Here is a 17,418-nt window from a genome sequence, read left to right as displayed (position 1 = left end):
CCACTCCTGCCTCAGGGTCTTCTTCTTCTGAGCGAGTGTGCACCTGGAGAAAAGGCTGGGAGGGAAAATGTGCTGCTGCCACTTGACAGTGTCCCTTGAACCGCTTTCTTTTTGGTTCTCTGAGCTCCTGCCCGGCGGGGCAGTGTGGCTGTGGGGCTGCTGAGGGCAAGAAACTGAGGGGTGAGGACTTAATTCTACAGCATTTGACACAGAGCAGCATGGGAATCCAGAGGGCTTATTCTTAGCTCAGAAAAACGGTGGGGGGCTCCCAGCAGCTTTTCCCTGTGCTGGAGATGCTGGAGTCGGGGTGTTTGTGGGAGCTTGGGGCTTGAGCAGAGGCAGGAGAGGAGGGATTGTCCAAACCTGCCTGGAATTTTAGCAGAGACTAACAGAGCTTGTGTGGTTTTGAACAGGAGAGAAGAACCAAAATAGTACAGTTCTGCTTTCAGTTGTATGTAAAAGTGAGGTATTAAAAGTATCGTGGGTATGCTTTGGGAGGCTTGCTGTGCAATTTCCACTAATATTAGTATCAAAAAATCACAAAAGAAAAAGCCCTTTCATTTAAGGCCATTTGCTGCATATCTTTCCGTGTGTCACAAGGAAACCTGCCCGTTAGATTTTAAACGGTGCTTGTCATTGGTCTCATTTTAAAGCAGCCTTGCTGGTAGCTTTTCCAATTCTTGTTTAAAATAAAAATAGGCAGTTAAGCGCTGCGTCCCCTCCATTCCCCCAGTGTTAGCTGAGGGCTGTGTCCCTAAAGCTCCAGTGACGAGGTTGTGCTGCAGAAGGGGAGGCTTTGAGCTGTGAGAGACGGGGGTGGTGCTCAGGGCAGGTTCTCCATCACCTGCTGTGGATTTCCACCAGCCGCTCCTGCAGGTGACGGGAGGCAGCGGCACAGATTGGATAAACTAATCTTCATTAGCAGCACTCGGCGAGAGAAACGAGGGCTTAGAGAGAAGGGACCAGCAGACAAGCGAAATGGAACTCGAGGCTTTTATTTTATTTTATTAGCTGCAGAGGGCTCCGTGCTTTTTACAGTAAATGAGCTAATTAGAAGTTGGGTACACACAGTGGGAGAACCGGGAAGAATGGAAGTGCTGGGATTTCAATTTGGTGTTGATTTCTTATAATCTAAATATAATGTTAGTATCCTGACTAATTTAAATTCTTGATTGCACTTAGTTCGGTAAAATGGTTAGGACTTTGCTGTATTGGATGTGATCCAACTGTGACAGTCTATTTGTCAGGCTCAAAAAAAGTTCAGTGATGATTCAGCTGGAAAAAGGTACCAGAAAGTAGTTTGTGTCTCTACGTGAGTCTTTTACTGTGGCTGGGTGTTTGCAGTCACGGGTAGTGTTGGTGATCTCTGCCCAGGCCGTGTGTCTCTGCCACTGCTGGCTGGAGGAACCCTCTGGGTGGTGCCACCTCGGTGTTGCAGCCCCTGCTTCCAGGAGGGAGGGTGGCCCTGCCATCCCCAGCTGGCACAGGGACGTCACCCATGGTTTTCTTGCGTCCTCTCCCAAAGACAGACCCAAGATGAGCTCTCCCAAGCGGGGCTGGAGCTGTTCCTGCCTCTGATGGCTTTGCCCGGTAGCGGGTGTCTGTGGGACAAGATCCAGCAGGACACCTATTGCAGCTCTTCCACGGAAAAAGCAGTGTGTACCCCATTAACCACTGAGGTGCCGAGGAGCAGGCGGTCATTCAGCCTTATACTGAAGTACTGCAGAGTTACTGTGACTTCTGGGCTTCCACGGCCACTTTTCTGGGGAAGAGGCATATTTGCATACTTCCTAATTCCCTGCTTATTCCAAAAATAGATCTATATTTTCTATTACTGCACACTTAATTTGAACTTTTATTTTGCTTACATAGTAATGAAATCAGTTTACATAATAATTCTCTTGTTCCCTTGACAGTCCTTATTGCCTAGACAGGCTGTTTTTTGTTACCTTACATGAACCATTAATTGGAATCTGATGTTCTTGGCAGGAGTACAGTCACAAATGACAGTGTCATACATCTGTGCTCACTGCGGGGGGAGTGTCTCAGTTCTAAAATGTGAGCAGAACCTCCAAATAAAATCACTCTTAGAAAACAATTTCGGATACAGTCTGTTGTTGCAGTGTACGGGAAAATAAACAGTTCTACAAAAAGTCAGTTTCCCAGAATGTCACTGGGAGTCTCTTTTTAGATTCCTAGGTGTTAATATTTTCTAGGTTATTCTCTACACTATTTTGAGGCAAATTACCAGCTTTTCAGTTGTACAGCACTGAGTGTGACGGGGTCCTGCTCTGTGGCCAGGCCTCCAGGAGATAAGGTAGTACCAGATACTCGCCCCGCTGCTGCGCCAGCGCTCGTGCTTCTTACTCTTAATCCCATCCAGCTGCAAAACACCATCATGGTTGTTGTTGAGAAGAAGGTGTTAGGTGTTTAGCTGCAATATGGAAGGACATTTCCTCCCCACAAAGAAGGAAATCCGTTAATGGCAGAAGGTCCATAGCGATGGGTGACAGTGCGAGGCTTTGACTTGGTGGAAAATGGCAATGTCCTTGTTTCAGACCTGTCGCCTTCTGTTTGGGGATGGTGGGGTTTCAGTCATTAAAAAAATCCTCAGTTTGCTCCAGTTTTCATAAACAACTGAAGCAGACTGAGAGCTGAGAACTGCCAGCTCCTGGACCTGATGGCCACGGTGTCTACCAAGAGTGCCCAGAGATCAGATGTCATTTGGGCTGCTGAAGCCATTGTCTGGTTGGTTCAATCCAGTGCTGTTCTTAGAAGAAGGAATTCTGTCATCTCCCTGGCTTGGTCACCTTCCCCCTTCCCCACTCTGCTTGTTCCCTGTCCCAGCTCACATTGTCCATCAGCCCTACAGCAAGTTGGCTTGGGGCTGTCCTCCTCAAGTTGGCTTGGGGCTGTCCTCCTCAAGTTGGCTTGGGGTCCCTCTCCTTGGGGCTGCCTGCAGAGGGTGGTTGCCATCGTTCCCTCCCTCCGCATTCCTCCTGCTGGCATCTGCCTCGCACCGACCGCCTCGGAGACGGCGTTTACAAGTGAAACTGAAGAGAAGTGCCCTTAAAAGCCAAATAGGGGTTGTTTGTTGTAAAGCAGCCGATAGATAGTTGGCAAGACACCAAAAGGTCCAGACACTAATCTAATTGTTTACAGCTCATGGAGAGATTAATCCACAAGATTGGATGCCCTCGTTTCCTCTGCACATCACAATGAATGTGTGAGATGCCAAACCCCATGGGGCAGCAGCAGCAGGAGAAATGGCTCCGTTTCAGTGCAGTTATTGTTTCAAGTTCAGAAATATATTGATTCTCTCTGGGTTTTGATAAGAATATAAATGCAAAGTGCCTTGCTTAATATCAGAGTCTTCTTGTGTCCTCGGTGAAACAAAATCGTGCTTTCTTACGTGAGTGTAATATCCTGCTCTGCAGAATTCAGCTCGGACACACGAAACAAAATGAGTGGAGTGCCCAGAGGAGATGGTGAGGGTGCGCTTGTGAAAACGCTCCACATCTCTGAAAAATGGGCAAAGCTGCCCATGGGTGCCCGGGCTGGTGGGCTTTGGAAACCTTGGCTGCTGCTGGAGGCAGTGGGGTGGCTCAGAAGCTCTGCCAAGGGGAAGCACGTCCCCGGCAAGGGGAGAGCACGCTGCCCAGCAGCTACTGGGAGCAGGATTTCTGTGAAATGGGGTTTCTCTAGGCTGAACGGTGAGGAGCAAACAGTACTGCAGGGTGTCTGCCCTCTGCGGAGCCAAGGGTGTGCTGAGGGGGAACCCTGGGAGATGTGAGGGCATCTCCCACCACCTCTGCCGGCCAGGAGGGATGGAGAAGAGAAGGCTCCGGGGACACCTTGGAGCCCCTTCCAGTCCCTCAAGGGGCTCCAGGAAAGCTGGGGAGGGACTCTGGATCAGGAAAGGGAGCCATAGGATGAGGGGGAAGGGTTTGACACTGAGAGAGGGGAGAGGGAGCTGAGCTGTGGGGAAGAACTTGTTTGGTGTGAGGGTGGTGAGAGCCCGGCCCAGGTTGCCCCGAGAAGCTGTGGCTGCCCCATCCCTGGAGGGGTTCAAGGCCAGGTTGGAGGGGGCTTGGAGCAACCTGGTGTGGTGGGAGGTGTCCCTGCCCAGGGCAGGGGGTGGCACTGGGGGGGCTTTAAGGTCCCTTCCAACCCAAACCCTTCTGTGATTCTGTGACCTAGAGGCTGAGGCGGGGAGTTCTCCCCAGCGAGGTGTGCGGCCTGCAAACTGTTTACTGGTCATCACCAAACCTTGTTGATGAAATTTTGCTACGGTTGCAAAGAATTTTCAGAAAGCTGATGGGATTGAGATATATTTATTCCGATGTTGCAATACCTGGCACATCTGGGGGAATGAAATTAATATCCTGAGCTAGTCTTTGCAGTGTTTCTAGTTCCTTGAGTAAGCACGTCCTCATATATCATTTTACTCTACCAGCTTTTGGGAAGAAGAGAATGTTTTGCTAGTCAGGACTTGTTTTGACTTAGTTTTTAATAATATCAGTCAGCACCGTGTTGCCTGAAAGTCTGAATCTGACAAAAGTTTAGTTTTAAATGGGCTGCTTTTATGAGGTCATGTGTAGACTCATTGCTCCTGAATCAAGATCATAAATGTGTAATTTTCATAACATTCAGTGAGAATAAGCATTTGCATATCCTTGGAGAAACTGTTCCCTGCTGCACGGTTCTGCTCCTTCAGCCAGGACGTGGAGGGGGCATTTCCAGATTTGCCCATCGCTTAAAGTACTGCCCTTTGCAGGGGAGGGTACAGACAGAAATGGTGCAGGTCACTCTTGTTCCTCTGTGCTGCAGCACTTCTCCCAGCAGAGAGTGGCAGTACCAGAAATGCCCAAACCCAGGGTTTCTGGGGTGCAAAACCGGGTTTGGGTGTTGAGCTGGAAGGTGGTCCCGGCTGTAGGTGAGAGCTGTGTGAGGGAGGGAGGGACACAGCGGGGGTTCAGTCTCTGCTCCCCTCTGCCTGCTGTGTTGGGGGTCTCTCAGAGCCGCAGCCGGGGGGGGGTCAGCAGGGGCTGCCTTTCCGTCTCCCAACGGCGTCTCTTCCGCAGGGAGTGGAGCGCATCGACCTGCCGGGGCTGCGCAGCCTGCGCACCGCCCGCAGCCTGCAGCAGGGCATGGTCCTCACCATCGAGCCGGGCATCTACTTCATCGACCACCTCCTGGACCAAGCCCTGCGGGACCCCGCGCAGTCCTGCTTCATCAACAACAACGTCCTGCAGCGCTTCAGAGGCTTCGGTGGGGTGAGTGATTCCCAGCCACATGCTTCTGAGATGGCTTTTCTGTCTGTTTGCCTCTGCTGTGTGCTTGAGGAGAAATCTGTGGGAAGTGGTAACGTGTTGCGTGAAGGGCTGATCCCGAAGCAGCACCTTGGGCCGCTTGACCCTGCAGAAAAACTGGGCGCTTTGTTTGTTGTTTTTAAATGAGGTTTTATACTTGTGATATCTGATTAATGGTAGACCCATATCTTTCCATTGATTGAAATGCCTTCGGTCAGCGCTGTCCTTGCCAGGTAGGTGTTTGGTCTGATGTGTGAGACGTGTGTCAGGAACAGGAGGCTGAGATCCATGTTCCAGAGTGAGCTTCCTCGACAGCGGCACAGTGCGGTGCTCCCTCCCTGGGCAGCAGAGCCCAGCGCTGTTTGAGATGGGGACGCAGTAGAGAAAATCAGCAACAATTGGTTTTACTGGACTTGTGAATGTAAAGCCTGTCCCTGTTTTCCAAGGAGATGGCCAATGGCTCCTGGCAAGCTCCCCTGCTGGAGGTGTCCCAGGGCAGGCTCTGGCAGCACCGGGCACGGGAAGGCTGGCTGGCTCAGGAGGTGCCACCGTCCCGGCCATCGTTCTGCCACGCGAGCAGAGGGGCCTCGGTTCTCCACGCTCTCCAGGGCACATTCCCCACTCCAAGCCACCACCCTGGCAGGGCGTTCAGCAGTTGCAGGGGCTTCCAGTGGGTTTTCATTTCAGTGGGGTGAGCATCCAAGGGGTGCTGCGTTGTTCCCTGAGCTCCCGTATGCGCGCCCAGAGAAGATAGAGCAGGCAGCCCCTGCCCCGTCCTCCGCCCGGCTCTGCTGCTGGCTCCCCGCACAGCTAACAATCGCTGGCAGCAACAGGGACTTTCTGGTATGAGAAGTCATTCATTAGGAATTGTCTGCTGCTGCCATCCACTAATTCATCGCTGTTCGCCAGCGTGAGAGGGTCATTACTGTGAGGCTTTTGGTCTGAGCTGGCTTTGAAGCACCAGCCAGAGGAGACCCAGCAGAGCTGTGTGTGCCATGGGCTCCCGGGCAGCCCCCGCCAAGGGTCCCCATGCCATCTCTGCAGCCCTGTCAAGCCCTCGCTGGTATTTACCTTTCTGCTGAGGTCTGGGACATTATCTGTCTCTGTGCTGTTTCCTTATCAAGCCTTGCCAGCCTTCCTGGTGAAGGAAAGGCAGCAAACTCTGCATTTTCTCCGGGGAGCACGTTACACGGCACCGCACGCTGGAGGGTGTTTCAGAGAAAGGCTGTAACGCACTTGTGTGGCTTCACACCGCAACCAGAACAGGTTTGACTGTCTTGGCTTCCCGTGTCAATGCTCTGCAGGAGTTTTTGGGTCGCTGAATTGGTTCCTGGTGAGGTTTCTCTGGAAATGCTCAGCAGAGCCCAGGTTCCTCCGTGGCTGTCTGGGAGCGCCTGCCCCAGCGCTGCAGCTCGAGGCGTGCACGTGGCTGCCGTGGCGTGGAGCAGGGGACGGCGCAGAGCTCTGCCCTGACTGTCAGTGGCTGCATCAGGCACTTTTGTTCCAGAGATTTCAAGCAAAGTCTAACTTTCTCCCGATTTTTGCTGAGCTTCCTGTAACGATGACTGGTGAGGAGAGCTCGCCAACAAACTTCGCTAAAAGGGAGAGCTGCCCAAAAACGATTGAGCAAAAATCTAAATCTCCGATCCCCCTGTGAACAATACATTTTACTTAGAGAGAAAAAAATAGTAATACACACATACTCTGAGCCAGATGTTGTCACTTGATTTTGTCCAGGAGAAGAATGGAAATAAAATCTGAGACTGAAGTACATCTGAATATTTCTGAATTCTACACAAAAGCTGAATTATAATGCAATCAAAATGAATTTTTCCATCTTTACAGTTCTGACTTGGTTCTGCATAAGTAGAAGATACAGTTTGTGGTGTGTAGCATGCTTAGTTTTCTACATGCTGGTTCGTTCTAGTTTATCCAGAATGAGTGAGTGTTTCTCTCAAAAGCATGTAGGGAAACTTTCTCTCTACGTGATTAAAAAAGATCTTGTGAAGATCCAGTGTTTTTACAGGGCTTAGTGTTAGTGGTGCAGGGGTTAGGTTGGTGTCAGTTCTAGCTGAAGAGCTCACTACAGCCAACCCAATCTTCCTGTAAGTTTAAAAGAAAAAGGCATTGTACTAAAGGAAATAAGTAGTGCATTTCCTTCTGCAGAGCTCAGCACTAATTAAAATGTTCTTAATTTGGTTTAGTTTAATTCACTTCAAAAATGAAGCTGCATTAGCCAAGGTAACAGCACTGTAATTCTGAGTAAGAGTGTCCACACAGGGGATTTGTGGATTTTAATGAATTCACCTCGAATTCATGTCTTTTTTGGGCTTTGGATAATTTTCTTGACTGTGACAAGTCTGTGCATTGAGAGGAGCAGCCCTTTTGCCGTGCCAGACAGGGGCAGGATGCAGCCCTGTGCCGTAGCTGGTGCTGCCTGGTGTTGGCCATGGGGAGCTGCTGAGGGCAGGACCTTCTCCTGGGCTGGCCATGGAGGAGCCTCCACACACCCGGCCTTCCCGCTGGGGCTGCTGCTCAGGGACCTCCTAAGGTGGGCTTTGACCAAGCACAGTCTGTTCTGGGTTGAACACTGCTCCCTCTGGAGCAGGGCAAGGAGTGTTGCTCGGGGGTCTGCTGCCAAGAGCACGGGCTGCCCTCTCCGAAGCCCAAAGCCCTGCGCTGGGCTCCGTCCCCCGCAGCCTCTCAGAGGTCCCTCGGTCACACGCACTGGGGTTCTCCCTCTGCCAGACGGGGCTCCCCGAGGTCACGGACTCTGTGGGGCAAGGGCTGCCGTCGGGGCTGGCGCCCGCCCCGTCCCCAGGCACCTCTGCTCCGCCTGGGCCCTCCCGCGCCGCTCGGACACGGGGTGCGGAGCCGGGTGCGGGGGGACAGCCCCGGGGAGCAGCTCACACCGCGCTGCCTACGGCGCTGTCTCACCCCAGTCAGCCATTCCTGGCCTTAAATAATGCTCAGTCTCTGTTCAGGCTTTGGTTTCCCTAGGATTTGTACAACCAGCACTAGGCTTAATGTGTGAAAACTCCATGCAAGTCAGAGAAAATGCTGAAAGACAGCTAAATGCTTTTTTTAATTTGCAGATTTTTCTCCTTTAAAAGTTAAGTAGATGTACAAAGCCCAGGACCTTGAAGATCCGCTAATATTATAGTATTTTTCACAACAATAGTATTTCCCTTACTCAGGAACAAATCTTAAAGCAGATAAAAAGCAGGGTGTTTGATTGCTTCTACCTTTGGGTCACAGACCTGCAGTCGTCCTGGTTTTCATTTTTCAGAAGGCTGAGCTGCTTCTGGGTTTATGCTGAGTGTGTGTTGTGGAATGAAATGATTTACCAGGCAATAAACATAATGCTCATCTGCTTTTTAACTTTTCATATTATGCAGCAGTAATAATGCTACACAGCATCTTTTTGAAAAGTTTTCCTAGAAAAGCAGTTGCCATAATGAAATGGATGGCTTGCTTTTAAGAGAAGCGATAGTTATAAGCAACCCAAAACCAGCGACTAGTTGCTTATAAACCTTTAACCCTTTTCTCTTAAGTTGTCTAATTAAGATAATGAGGTTGAAGTAAGAGCAGCTGTTTCTAACCTGTATTTAGCTTATAGTTTATTGCTTCTTTTTGAGCCTGGACGAAGGGACTGTGTGCCTGAGGCGTCTTTTCCCAGCCCTATCAGTGGGTCTAATGAAATCCATGGCCTCACCCTGCTGTTCCCGACCCTCTTCCATAAAACATTTGTATGTGGACCTTTAGAATAAAGCGTGCCTAATGTGAGGAGCTGCTCGTGACGCAGAAGAAGGAGGGCTGGCACGTGGGATGAGAGTCCTTGTGTGGCACAAGTCCCTACAGAAACATCCTGGTGCTGCTGTTTCCCGTGATGTGGGATGCACAGCTGTGATCAAACTGACGCTCGACAGAGTGAGACAGAAGTGAGACGTGTCACCAGTGCTCTTTTTAAATCCCATCTGGGATCTGTCATTGTGCAAATCTGGACTAGTCAATTGGCCAAAATTCTTTCTTGATTCTCAAAAGCCTTTTGTATCTATCGTCATCCAAAGGGAGCGAAGGGGTGCTCCAGCCCCCTTCCCTCAGGACACGGCGGGGGCTCTGGGAGCGTGGGTGCGCTGGTGAGTGGGGACAAAGCGTGAGGCTGTCGGGGGGTGAGGGTGGCCCCGCTGTTCCGCTCCCGGGGGGCCATCCCTGGCCGTGTCCCCCAGCCCCGCTCCAGGACACGGCTGGGGCCACCCGGTCGAGCCACATGACGGCCTGCTGCTGGCGCTGGGCAGTTGTGCAATCGGGTCCATCCAGACAGATCATGCCACTGCCCCTGATAAGGGAAAGGCGTTTTAGGGACAGTCCTGGCATTCCCGGCCTCTTCCCCTCCTCGGGGGTGCTTTTCCGAGCGCGCCATTTCACCCCGAGAAGGCGAAGCCCGGGGTGTGTGCAGGGGCCTGAACCCCACACCTCGCCCTGCTCTGCCTTCCAGCCGTGTCCCTTCCAAGGAGCAGCACGAAGAGCCTGCAAACGGGGACGGGCCGAGAGCGCGTTTCACAACGGCCGTCCCCCGCCAGCGAGCCCTGCCAGCCACAGCCAGCATCTTTTGTCCATTTGGACAGCAGACAAGACCAGACGCCGGGCTCTCCGGTAGGAAGGTTTTGCAGGTCCCCTGAAGCTGCTGCTGAACTTCAGCTCAGGGTGAAGGAAAAGAGCAAATGCAGAGATCTCTCCCCCCTAGAGAATGGTGTGTGTCCTTTGTTCTTGCGGGAGGTCTCTCTGCTCTGCTGGGGCAAGCACTCAGTTCAGGTGAGATCCATCCTGGCAGAGCAATGGTTAGATCCTGGAGAAGGAGCTGGGGGTTGGGAGGGTGAGGCCCATGGGAGCGGTGGGTCTGTGCCCCCCCAGCTGCCTCCCAAAGACCCTCTGGAGCTGTTGATGGTGACAGGCTGGTGAGACAGTGCTGCCTCTCCCACTTCTCACAGTAACCCACAGCTGTGGACTGATGATTTGATCTCCTCACAACGTTCCTCCTCTGCCATGAGCTGCTGTGGGTACCACCCCAAACTGCTGGGTGTCCCCGTCCTCCCCCATTTGGTGACTCTCCGTCCCCAGCTCCAGCCCCCCTGTTCCCTTCTCGCTGTGTCTCGCTCCTCACCTCCCCCTGCATCTCCCCCTGGACCCTCTCACAGCCCCGTCTCTCTTTGTCCGATGTTCATCAATCCTGTATCTTCCTCCCCTGGCTCCTTTCCTCACCCCAGCTCCATTCTCCAGCTCCTTCCCCAGCCTTGTTTCTCCTGCGCACCAGGTGGGACACGGGGCTGGCAGACACCTTGGTACCCCCAGGTCTGGTTCCATCTGCTCTGCTCTCACCAGCCCGGCCTCTCGGGGAGCGCCGAGGTGTCGGTGACGGCCTGTAACACCAGCTGGGCAACACCAGCAGCTCTTACTCTTTTTTTTGTGCAGTTTGTGAGGCCGGGGGTGCTCGGGAGAGACTCTCTCTCAGGAGCATCAGCTCCAGCTTTGGCCGCCTCGTCTCTGCACTGGGACTGGCTTTGGCACTGACATTTTTACTTCCCCCGTGGGCGCTGGCACCGCTGTGCTTGGGATGCGTTACCTGTTACCTGTCCCCAGACCTGTCCCCCGGGTCCTGGCACCGTGCGGGGCTGGCAGGGGCTGGGCTGCTGCCAGGAGACCACCTTTAGGTGGCCACTGTAGGTACAGCCTGACCGTCCTGCTGAATCCCTGGGTTATTCTGCTCAGCCAAACCCAAGGCAGTGGGTGGGTGTCCCCCCGGTGAGGTCTGTGGGATCCCGTGTCCCCCTCTGCACCCACCGAAGGGCCTTTCCCATTCACAGCCGCCCCAAGCAAATGTGCGAACTCCGTGGGGTTTGTTTATTCAATTCTGCTTTATAATGCACTTAACGCGATACCAAGGAAAAGAAATAATCTGGCAGAGACATCATCAAACAGTTTAATAAGGACTGGATGACTCATTTTGTTTGAACAAATGGATTATTTTGCAATCAGGAGTACAAATGTTAACCAGCTTTATTTTTAGTTGAGAATGTCAAGAGGTCAGAAACAATTAGAGCAACTGTAAGGTGGGAGTCCCCGGAGTTTGTGTTCTGTAGGATTTACACCTTACTAAAATTGCTTTTATTGCAGCTTAGCGACTTACTAACATTTTTCTGATAAGATAACGGGAAATGACTGTGTGGGCGTATTTACTGGTGAGAAGAGATTAGGGTCAAACAGGAACGGAGCATACTTTTCATTTCAGCAGAACAAGAGCTGGAAAATGGAGAGGACCTGCTTTTTTCTTGCGTGGCTTGAAATGCAGTGATTGTATTTTAAAAGGAATATCTGACACGCTTAGGGCTTTCTCATCAGCTCAAAATTCAACCTTTTGAACATCAGCTACGAGCTATTTCATGTTGCAGTTCCTCCTTTGGAAGTGTATGGAGTTTCGGGACAGGAGCAGGTCTCAACCATCCCTGGTGAACCTCACGAGGCACCACCCCGTCCCCTGCAGGGCCACCACCTGACCCCATGGGGGTCACCATGGGGCTGCTGTCACCCCAGGAGGGTGGCGGGAGCCCGGGGGGGTCAGGCCCTGCAGAGCTCGGTGCTGGTGGTGCCCGAGGGGCTCTGCACCCCGTCTGCAGCCCCCCGTAACCGCCTCTTCCCCGTGGCAGGTGCGGATCGAGGACGACATCGCGGTGACGGCCAACGGGATGGAGCTGCTGACCTGCGTCCCGCGCACCGTGGAGGAGATCGAGGCGTTCATGGCCGAAGCCCGAAGCGGCACCAAGGCTTTCGACGGCCTCTCCAGCCACAGGCAGTGAGCTCGGGGAGGGTGCTTAGTCTCACACTAATTAGTTGTCACTCTGATTTCATGCTGCAGCGTATCAAGTAAAAGGCATCCAATTCTTAATAGCAAGAGAGGCAGGCAGGCTCTTGGCTGGAGTGATTGATTAATTAATTAAAAATGAATGTAGAAGGCTTCACGCTCGGTGTCCAGGTATCAAATGCTGCTGCTCCCGTCAGCAGGTTCCGTTCCCGAGTTACCACCCCAGTGACCTGCTGCCTTGTCAGGGGGACTGACGCTTCTGTCAGATCCCAGCTCGACATATCTTGCAATTAAATCTGAGTTTTGATGATTGGGACTCTTTAAAATACCAGATAGATTATCTGAACGCTGTCAGTAATTGTTCCCACCAAAGTCCTTTCTTAAATTCATCACAAGCACCACAAAAAACCCAGGAGAAGAATCAGCAGTACGCGGGAGACATAATGACACTTATATTTTTCTTACAGATCTTATTTCAGTGTCAATGGAGTAAGCACAATCAAATTTTTATTAAAATTTGTCTTTGGCATCATTCACGCTCACAACTTTGTGATCATTAAGCTCTTCTGCTCCCACTGCTGCTTCTTCATCTGACCTTTCTACCAGTTTGTGCTCTGGAAGCTCTGACCCTTCATTGGCCAGACGTGTCTGCTCCTTCGCACCCCCTGTCCATCAGAGGTGTCCGTCTGTCTGTCCATTGCTGGGGTCTCCGTGAGCCCTGGGAAGGGGCAGGAGGCAGTAGCTGCTCTGGGGCTCGGGGTCCCCCAGCAGAGGACACTCTGCAGAAGGACGGGGTTATTTGGAACTGCCCAGTGTTTGCCAGTTCAGAATGGAGTCATGTAAATTTTATTTGGATACACCACGAACATGCTAATAATCATCATAGAATGATGTTCCATTGATGCAAGATTTAAATTACCCAGCGAAGCCTTTCTTTACTGCGGTGTTCACCAGCCTGCAGGAGAGTAAATATATTTCTTGCATCACGAAACAGCACTAGTTGCTGTAACTACATAAAAATAATCTTGCTCAATTTATGAAAGCACCAACACTGCTGGTTGGTCATCGGGCTGTGTGTTGGAGCCCAAGGCAGCACACGATGCAAGACTCCAGGGGACTTCACTCCCTGTGCCCAGCGTCACTTTATTGAAAAATGAGCCTATTAATGTTTTTTTTAAGGTTGCTGTGAGAGGTAAGTGTGTGGGGGGGGGCTCAGTGCGAAGGGGAAGTGGTGAGGAGAGGGTGGAAGTGCAGTGGTGCTGACACTTCCTTCCGTGGTGGCCTCTGGGACATTGTCCCTGTGCAGGGGACATGGGGTTGTGCAGGAACCGCACGGGTGCTGTGTCTCCCCCTGAAGCCCAGGGGGGTTTCTGTGTGGAAGCGACACTGGGGGTCTCTGTCTTGTCCCCCCCAGTCCCAGTGCCTCCCCATTGAGGCTCCGAGCCCACCCGTGGGATGGCTCCTGCCTCAGGGCCCTCCGGAACCCACTGGAGCAGGAGCTCGGCAGCAGGTTCTGCTTTAAACTAACACTTCACAGATTTTTCTGAAAAGACAAAAAAAAAACTGCCTCAGGGCCCTCCGGAACCCACTGGAGCAGGAGCTCGGCAGCAGGTTCTGCTTTAAACTAACACTTCACAGATATTTCTGAAAAGAAAAAAAAAAAAAAAAAGTTTTGGAAGTGTTTGAAGGCAGCTGTAGCCCCGGTGTGTTCACAGGCCTTTCCCTGCCCGTGCTGAGCCCTGGCACCCGCCGCCCGGCTCCTGCAGAACAGGTCGGGCCATCGGGGGACAGAGCGGGTCCTGCCCCGACACGCTCCCTGGCCCGGGCTGGGGCTGGGGCTGCCCCCGCGCCCCTTTCCCTGCCCCACTGCCCCGGGAGCCTGCTCAATTCTGGTAATTCTTACCCACTTCAGCAAAAAGTGAATTAGAACTTTTTTTTCCTAAATTAGCGGAGGGAGGAGGGCAGGAAAATAAACCTTTAAAAAAAGGCAAAGTGATACTTAGTGCAGTTAAATGTGTTAGTGGGGGAAAGTAATGATGGCAAACTTTCTTTCTGAGGCCAGGAGGGTGTTTCAGGCTGGCAGCCGGTGTCTCGCCCCACGTGCCTTTGCCCGTGGTGCAGATGGGGGAATAGAGCAGAACAGTGGGAGCTGTTGGGGTGAGCAGGGCTGTGTGCTCAGGGAGCTCCGAGCGCTGCTCAACGGCTCCGTTCACCTGCCTGCGCCCGGGGCCGGGCACACGGGGTCGGCTCCGTTCACCTGCCTGCGCCCGGGGCCAGGCATACGGGGTGTCTCTGCACGGACACCGGGGCTGGGTGACGGGGAGGCTCCCGGTGCCCACGGGGCAGGAGCAGCCCCCGGCCCTTTGTGCTGCAGGGAGAGAACAGGAATGAGGAGCTGGAACGTCCCCCATGCAGGGACAGACTGGAGTCTGTCACAGGTGAGAGCTGTTAAGAAAACGGTGACAAAAGGATGACCTTAACTTTTATGGGCTACGCTGAAATTCCCTTGTGTAGCTGTGCATTTATTCCAGCCTTTCTTTAGGAACAGAGACTCGCCCAAGCCACCAAGGTGTGGGAGTTCTCAGGCAGCACAGCTTCCCTTGCCCCCCTCTCTTGAATGGTAATACATTTTCAGTCTTAAATTATTTAAATTATTTTATTACATCAGGAATTCAGCCAAAACTGTGATGAGTTTCTGACTCTTTCCATTGAGTAAAAACCTCAGGGGAAGGCAGAGACAGAGGCACTGATTTCTCAAAGATCACTGTTTGTGGTGGGCACCTCTGCTTTTCAGGGAAACAGGGAAGGGGGAGGAAAAACGGAGCCAGCACGAGGAGCAAAAGGTTTTTATTGGCTTCTGGTATTTCAACCCTACCTACTGAAGCGGCAGCTAGAACCAAAAAACAGATCTTTGTAAAAAGACTATCATAATCCAAAACAATCCAGAAAAGTTTTCCACGTGTATTAAAAGTTTAAATTCAAAAAGAACTTTTCAAGGTTTCATTTTCTACCAGCATCTTCATAGAGATAATATCCGAGTTCTCTTCCTAAGTACAGATACGAGGCAAACAAGCATCCTACAAAATAACCTATGGGAAAGGGGAGTGTAGGAGGGAAATGAGGACGGTGCAGGAATCCAGCAGCCGGACACGGGCTCAACGGAACAGCCAGACCTTCAACGCAATATTTAAAAATGAAAATAAATTAAGGTTACGTCCAAGTTCCTGCTTTCCTTTTATCATTTAACTCCTTGCTATAGTACATGGCACTGCGCTAGGATCGTGGCAAAGACTTAGCACTAGCATTAAAAAAGTTGCTATAGAAAAACTTATGAAAATAACCCGAGCCCGAGGATACGCCCTCACGCAGCTGGGGGGGCATTGGGGGGGGCTGTGTGTGGGGCTGTAGAAATCCCACTGGGTCAGTTACCCAAACTAGGGCCATTTATTTTCAAAATAGCCATGAATTTCTGCAAGATCTCGGTTGCAGATGTGAAGAGCCGTGAAAGTGGCGATGCCCAGCAGCGACCCACGCAGTGGGGCTGGTCGGGGGCTCTCCCCCCCTCACCGCTGCGCCGAGCCCCTCTGCCCCTTCCCCCCGGGACCTGGCCCCAGTGAGAAGGCCGTTCTGCAGAGCAGGTTTTTGGTAGCGTTTTGACATTTTTGAAAACCAAACTCTTGTCCTCACAAGGCCCCAGTCACCGCCCGAGCAGCGTGCGCAGGGGCGTCAGGGGCTCTGTCGCTGCTGCTGCCCCTCCTGAGCGCGGTGCTTCGGGCCCGGCTGGGACCCCCAGGCTGTGCTGCTGCTCTCCCGCAGGCCCCCCAGTGCTGCCCCCCACATCACCCACAGGAATGACCCACCTGCTGCTTTACAGGACTCGCTCTGCAGATTCATGTTCTCCTCCAAAGAGGAAAGCAAACACCGGCCTTTGCAGCTGTGTAACGTGTAATGGGGAAAGCAAAGGGCTTAAATACACAAAAAGGTATTTAAAAGATGTTTTATCCCACTCTGAGTTTCTGATGCTACAGTGACCCATCCTGCTGGATTCCTCCCGTGAGGCAGGCTGTAAGAAGGTAAGTGAACATTTCTGTGAAAATGCTATTTCCCTAATTCTAAGCTCCTTGTGGGCTATGAATTTAGATCTGCGTTTATTAGAGGAGTCTTTTAGAGGAGAAAAATATTTAAAACAAATGCCCGAAGCAGTTTCTGGTTTAATCGTATCAAATCTTCAGTGTTAAACCTAAGAAGAAGAAAATCTCCACAAAAGGATGGTTAAAAGAAGAGAGTTTGTGCTGGGTGGCTGGGAGGCTGCGGCGGAGCTGCCCGGGGGGAGTCCGTGGGGGTCCCACCGCCCCTACTGCCCCTTGCTGTCGGGGTCTGCGGCGCTGGCCTCGGTGCCGACGGGCTGCACGGTGTCTGCCAGGTTGTGGGCATGCTCCAGGAACAAGTCTTTCAGTACGCTCAGCTCCTTCGTCAGGAGCTTAATTTTTGCCTCTAAACGTTCGTTTTCTTCTTTGAGCTGGTTGACCCTTTGCAGCGTGTCCTGTGCCTTCTGCTTGCTCTTTAACCGGCTCTTTTTCACTGCCATGTTGTTTCTCTCTCTGCGCTGACGATACTCGTCACTGTTTCTATCCACAAAGGAGTTTTTCTTGCCCTGCTTGCTGGGGGGCACGGCTTTGCCGCCGCCGCCGGGGCTGACGGGCACCAGCTGGGGGACCTGCTGCAGACCGCTGCCGTGGGGCTGGCTGTGGATCACGCTCACTCCGTGGGCATCTGCAGCGCTGTTCTGCTGCGATGTCTTGCTCATTTGGACGGGCTCTCCTTGGACACAACACGATTTATTAGAGACCAGAGACTGTGCTGGTTCTAGAAGGTGCTCCCAACGGGACTTCACATGGATTAAGGGCAAGGTGAACCTAGGAGGGAAAAAAATGCCATTAGAGAGAGGTGCTCACTTCAGCTCCAGTTTACCCCTCCCGGCGCGGGCGTGAGGTGCTGGAGGTACATCTGCAGTAACAGCGCAACCGGGCTGGAAGCAGACGAGCTGCCAACTATATTCAGAAGCCTCTTGAACATATTTGGGTTGGAAGGGACTGTTACTGGGTCATCTAGTCAAGCTGTTTGCATTGTTCACTGCCTTTACTCAGTTATTCCAGAGCCATCCCTGACAGACGGGTGTCTCGCCTTGAATATCTCCAGTTTCACAACCTCTGTCTTGGCAGCAGGTTCCACTGTCTAACTTTTCCT

General features: G+C 52.2%; 2 protein-coding genes across 2 annotated transcripts in view; one reads left to right on the top strand and one right to left on the bottom strand.

Annotated features, from left to right (window-relative positions):
- Positions 1 to 12,705, top strand: part of PEPD (peptidase D) — a 105,628-nt gene extending 92,923 nt beyond the window's left edge. Inside the window, exons 14-15 of the mRNA XM_014942133.1 lie at positions 5,085 to 5,276; positions 12,017 to 12,705. Of these exons, the coding sequence (XP_014797619.1) occupies positions 5,085 to 5,276; positions 12,017 to 12,166 (342 nt within the window). The 3' untranslated portion in view covers positions 12,167 to 12,705. The remainder of the gene's footprint in view (positions 1 to 5,084; positions 5,277 to 12,016) is intronic.
- Positions 12,706 to 15,001: 2,296 nt separating this feature from the next.
- On the bottom strand, positions 15,002 to 17,107 carry CEBPG (CCAAT/enhancer binding protein (C/EBP), gamma). Its single transcript, XM_014942406.1, has one exon. The coding sequence runs from the start codon at positions 16,976 to 16,978 to the stop codon at positions 16,526 to 16,528; it is 453 nt and encodes a 150-aa protein (XP_014797892.1). The 5' UTR covers positions 16,979 to 17,107; the 3' UTR covers positions 15,002 to 16,525.
- Positions 17,108 to 17,418: the final 311 nt, after the last annotated feature.

Source organism: Calidris pugnax, unplaced genomic scaffold, assembly GCF_001431845.1.
Source record: "Calidris pugnax isolate Ruff unplaced genomic scaffold, ASM143184v1 scaffold28, whole genome shotgun sequence".
Taxonomy (NCBI): Eukaryota; Metazoa; Chordata; class Aves; order Charadriiformes; family Scolopacidae; genus Calidris; species Calidris pugnax.
Note: the sequence above shows the minus strand (reverse complement) of the source record. Positions and strands in the feature narration are given on the sequence as shown.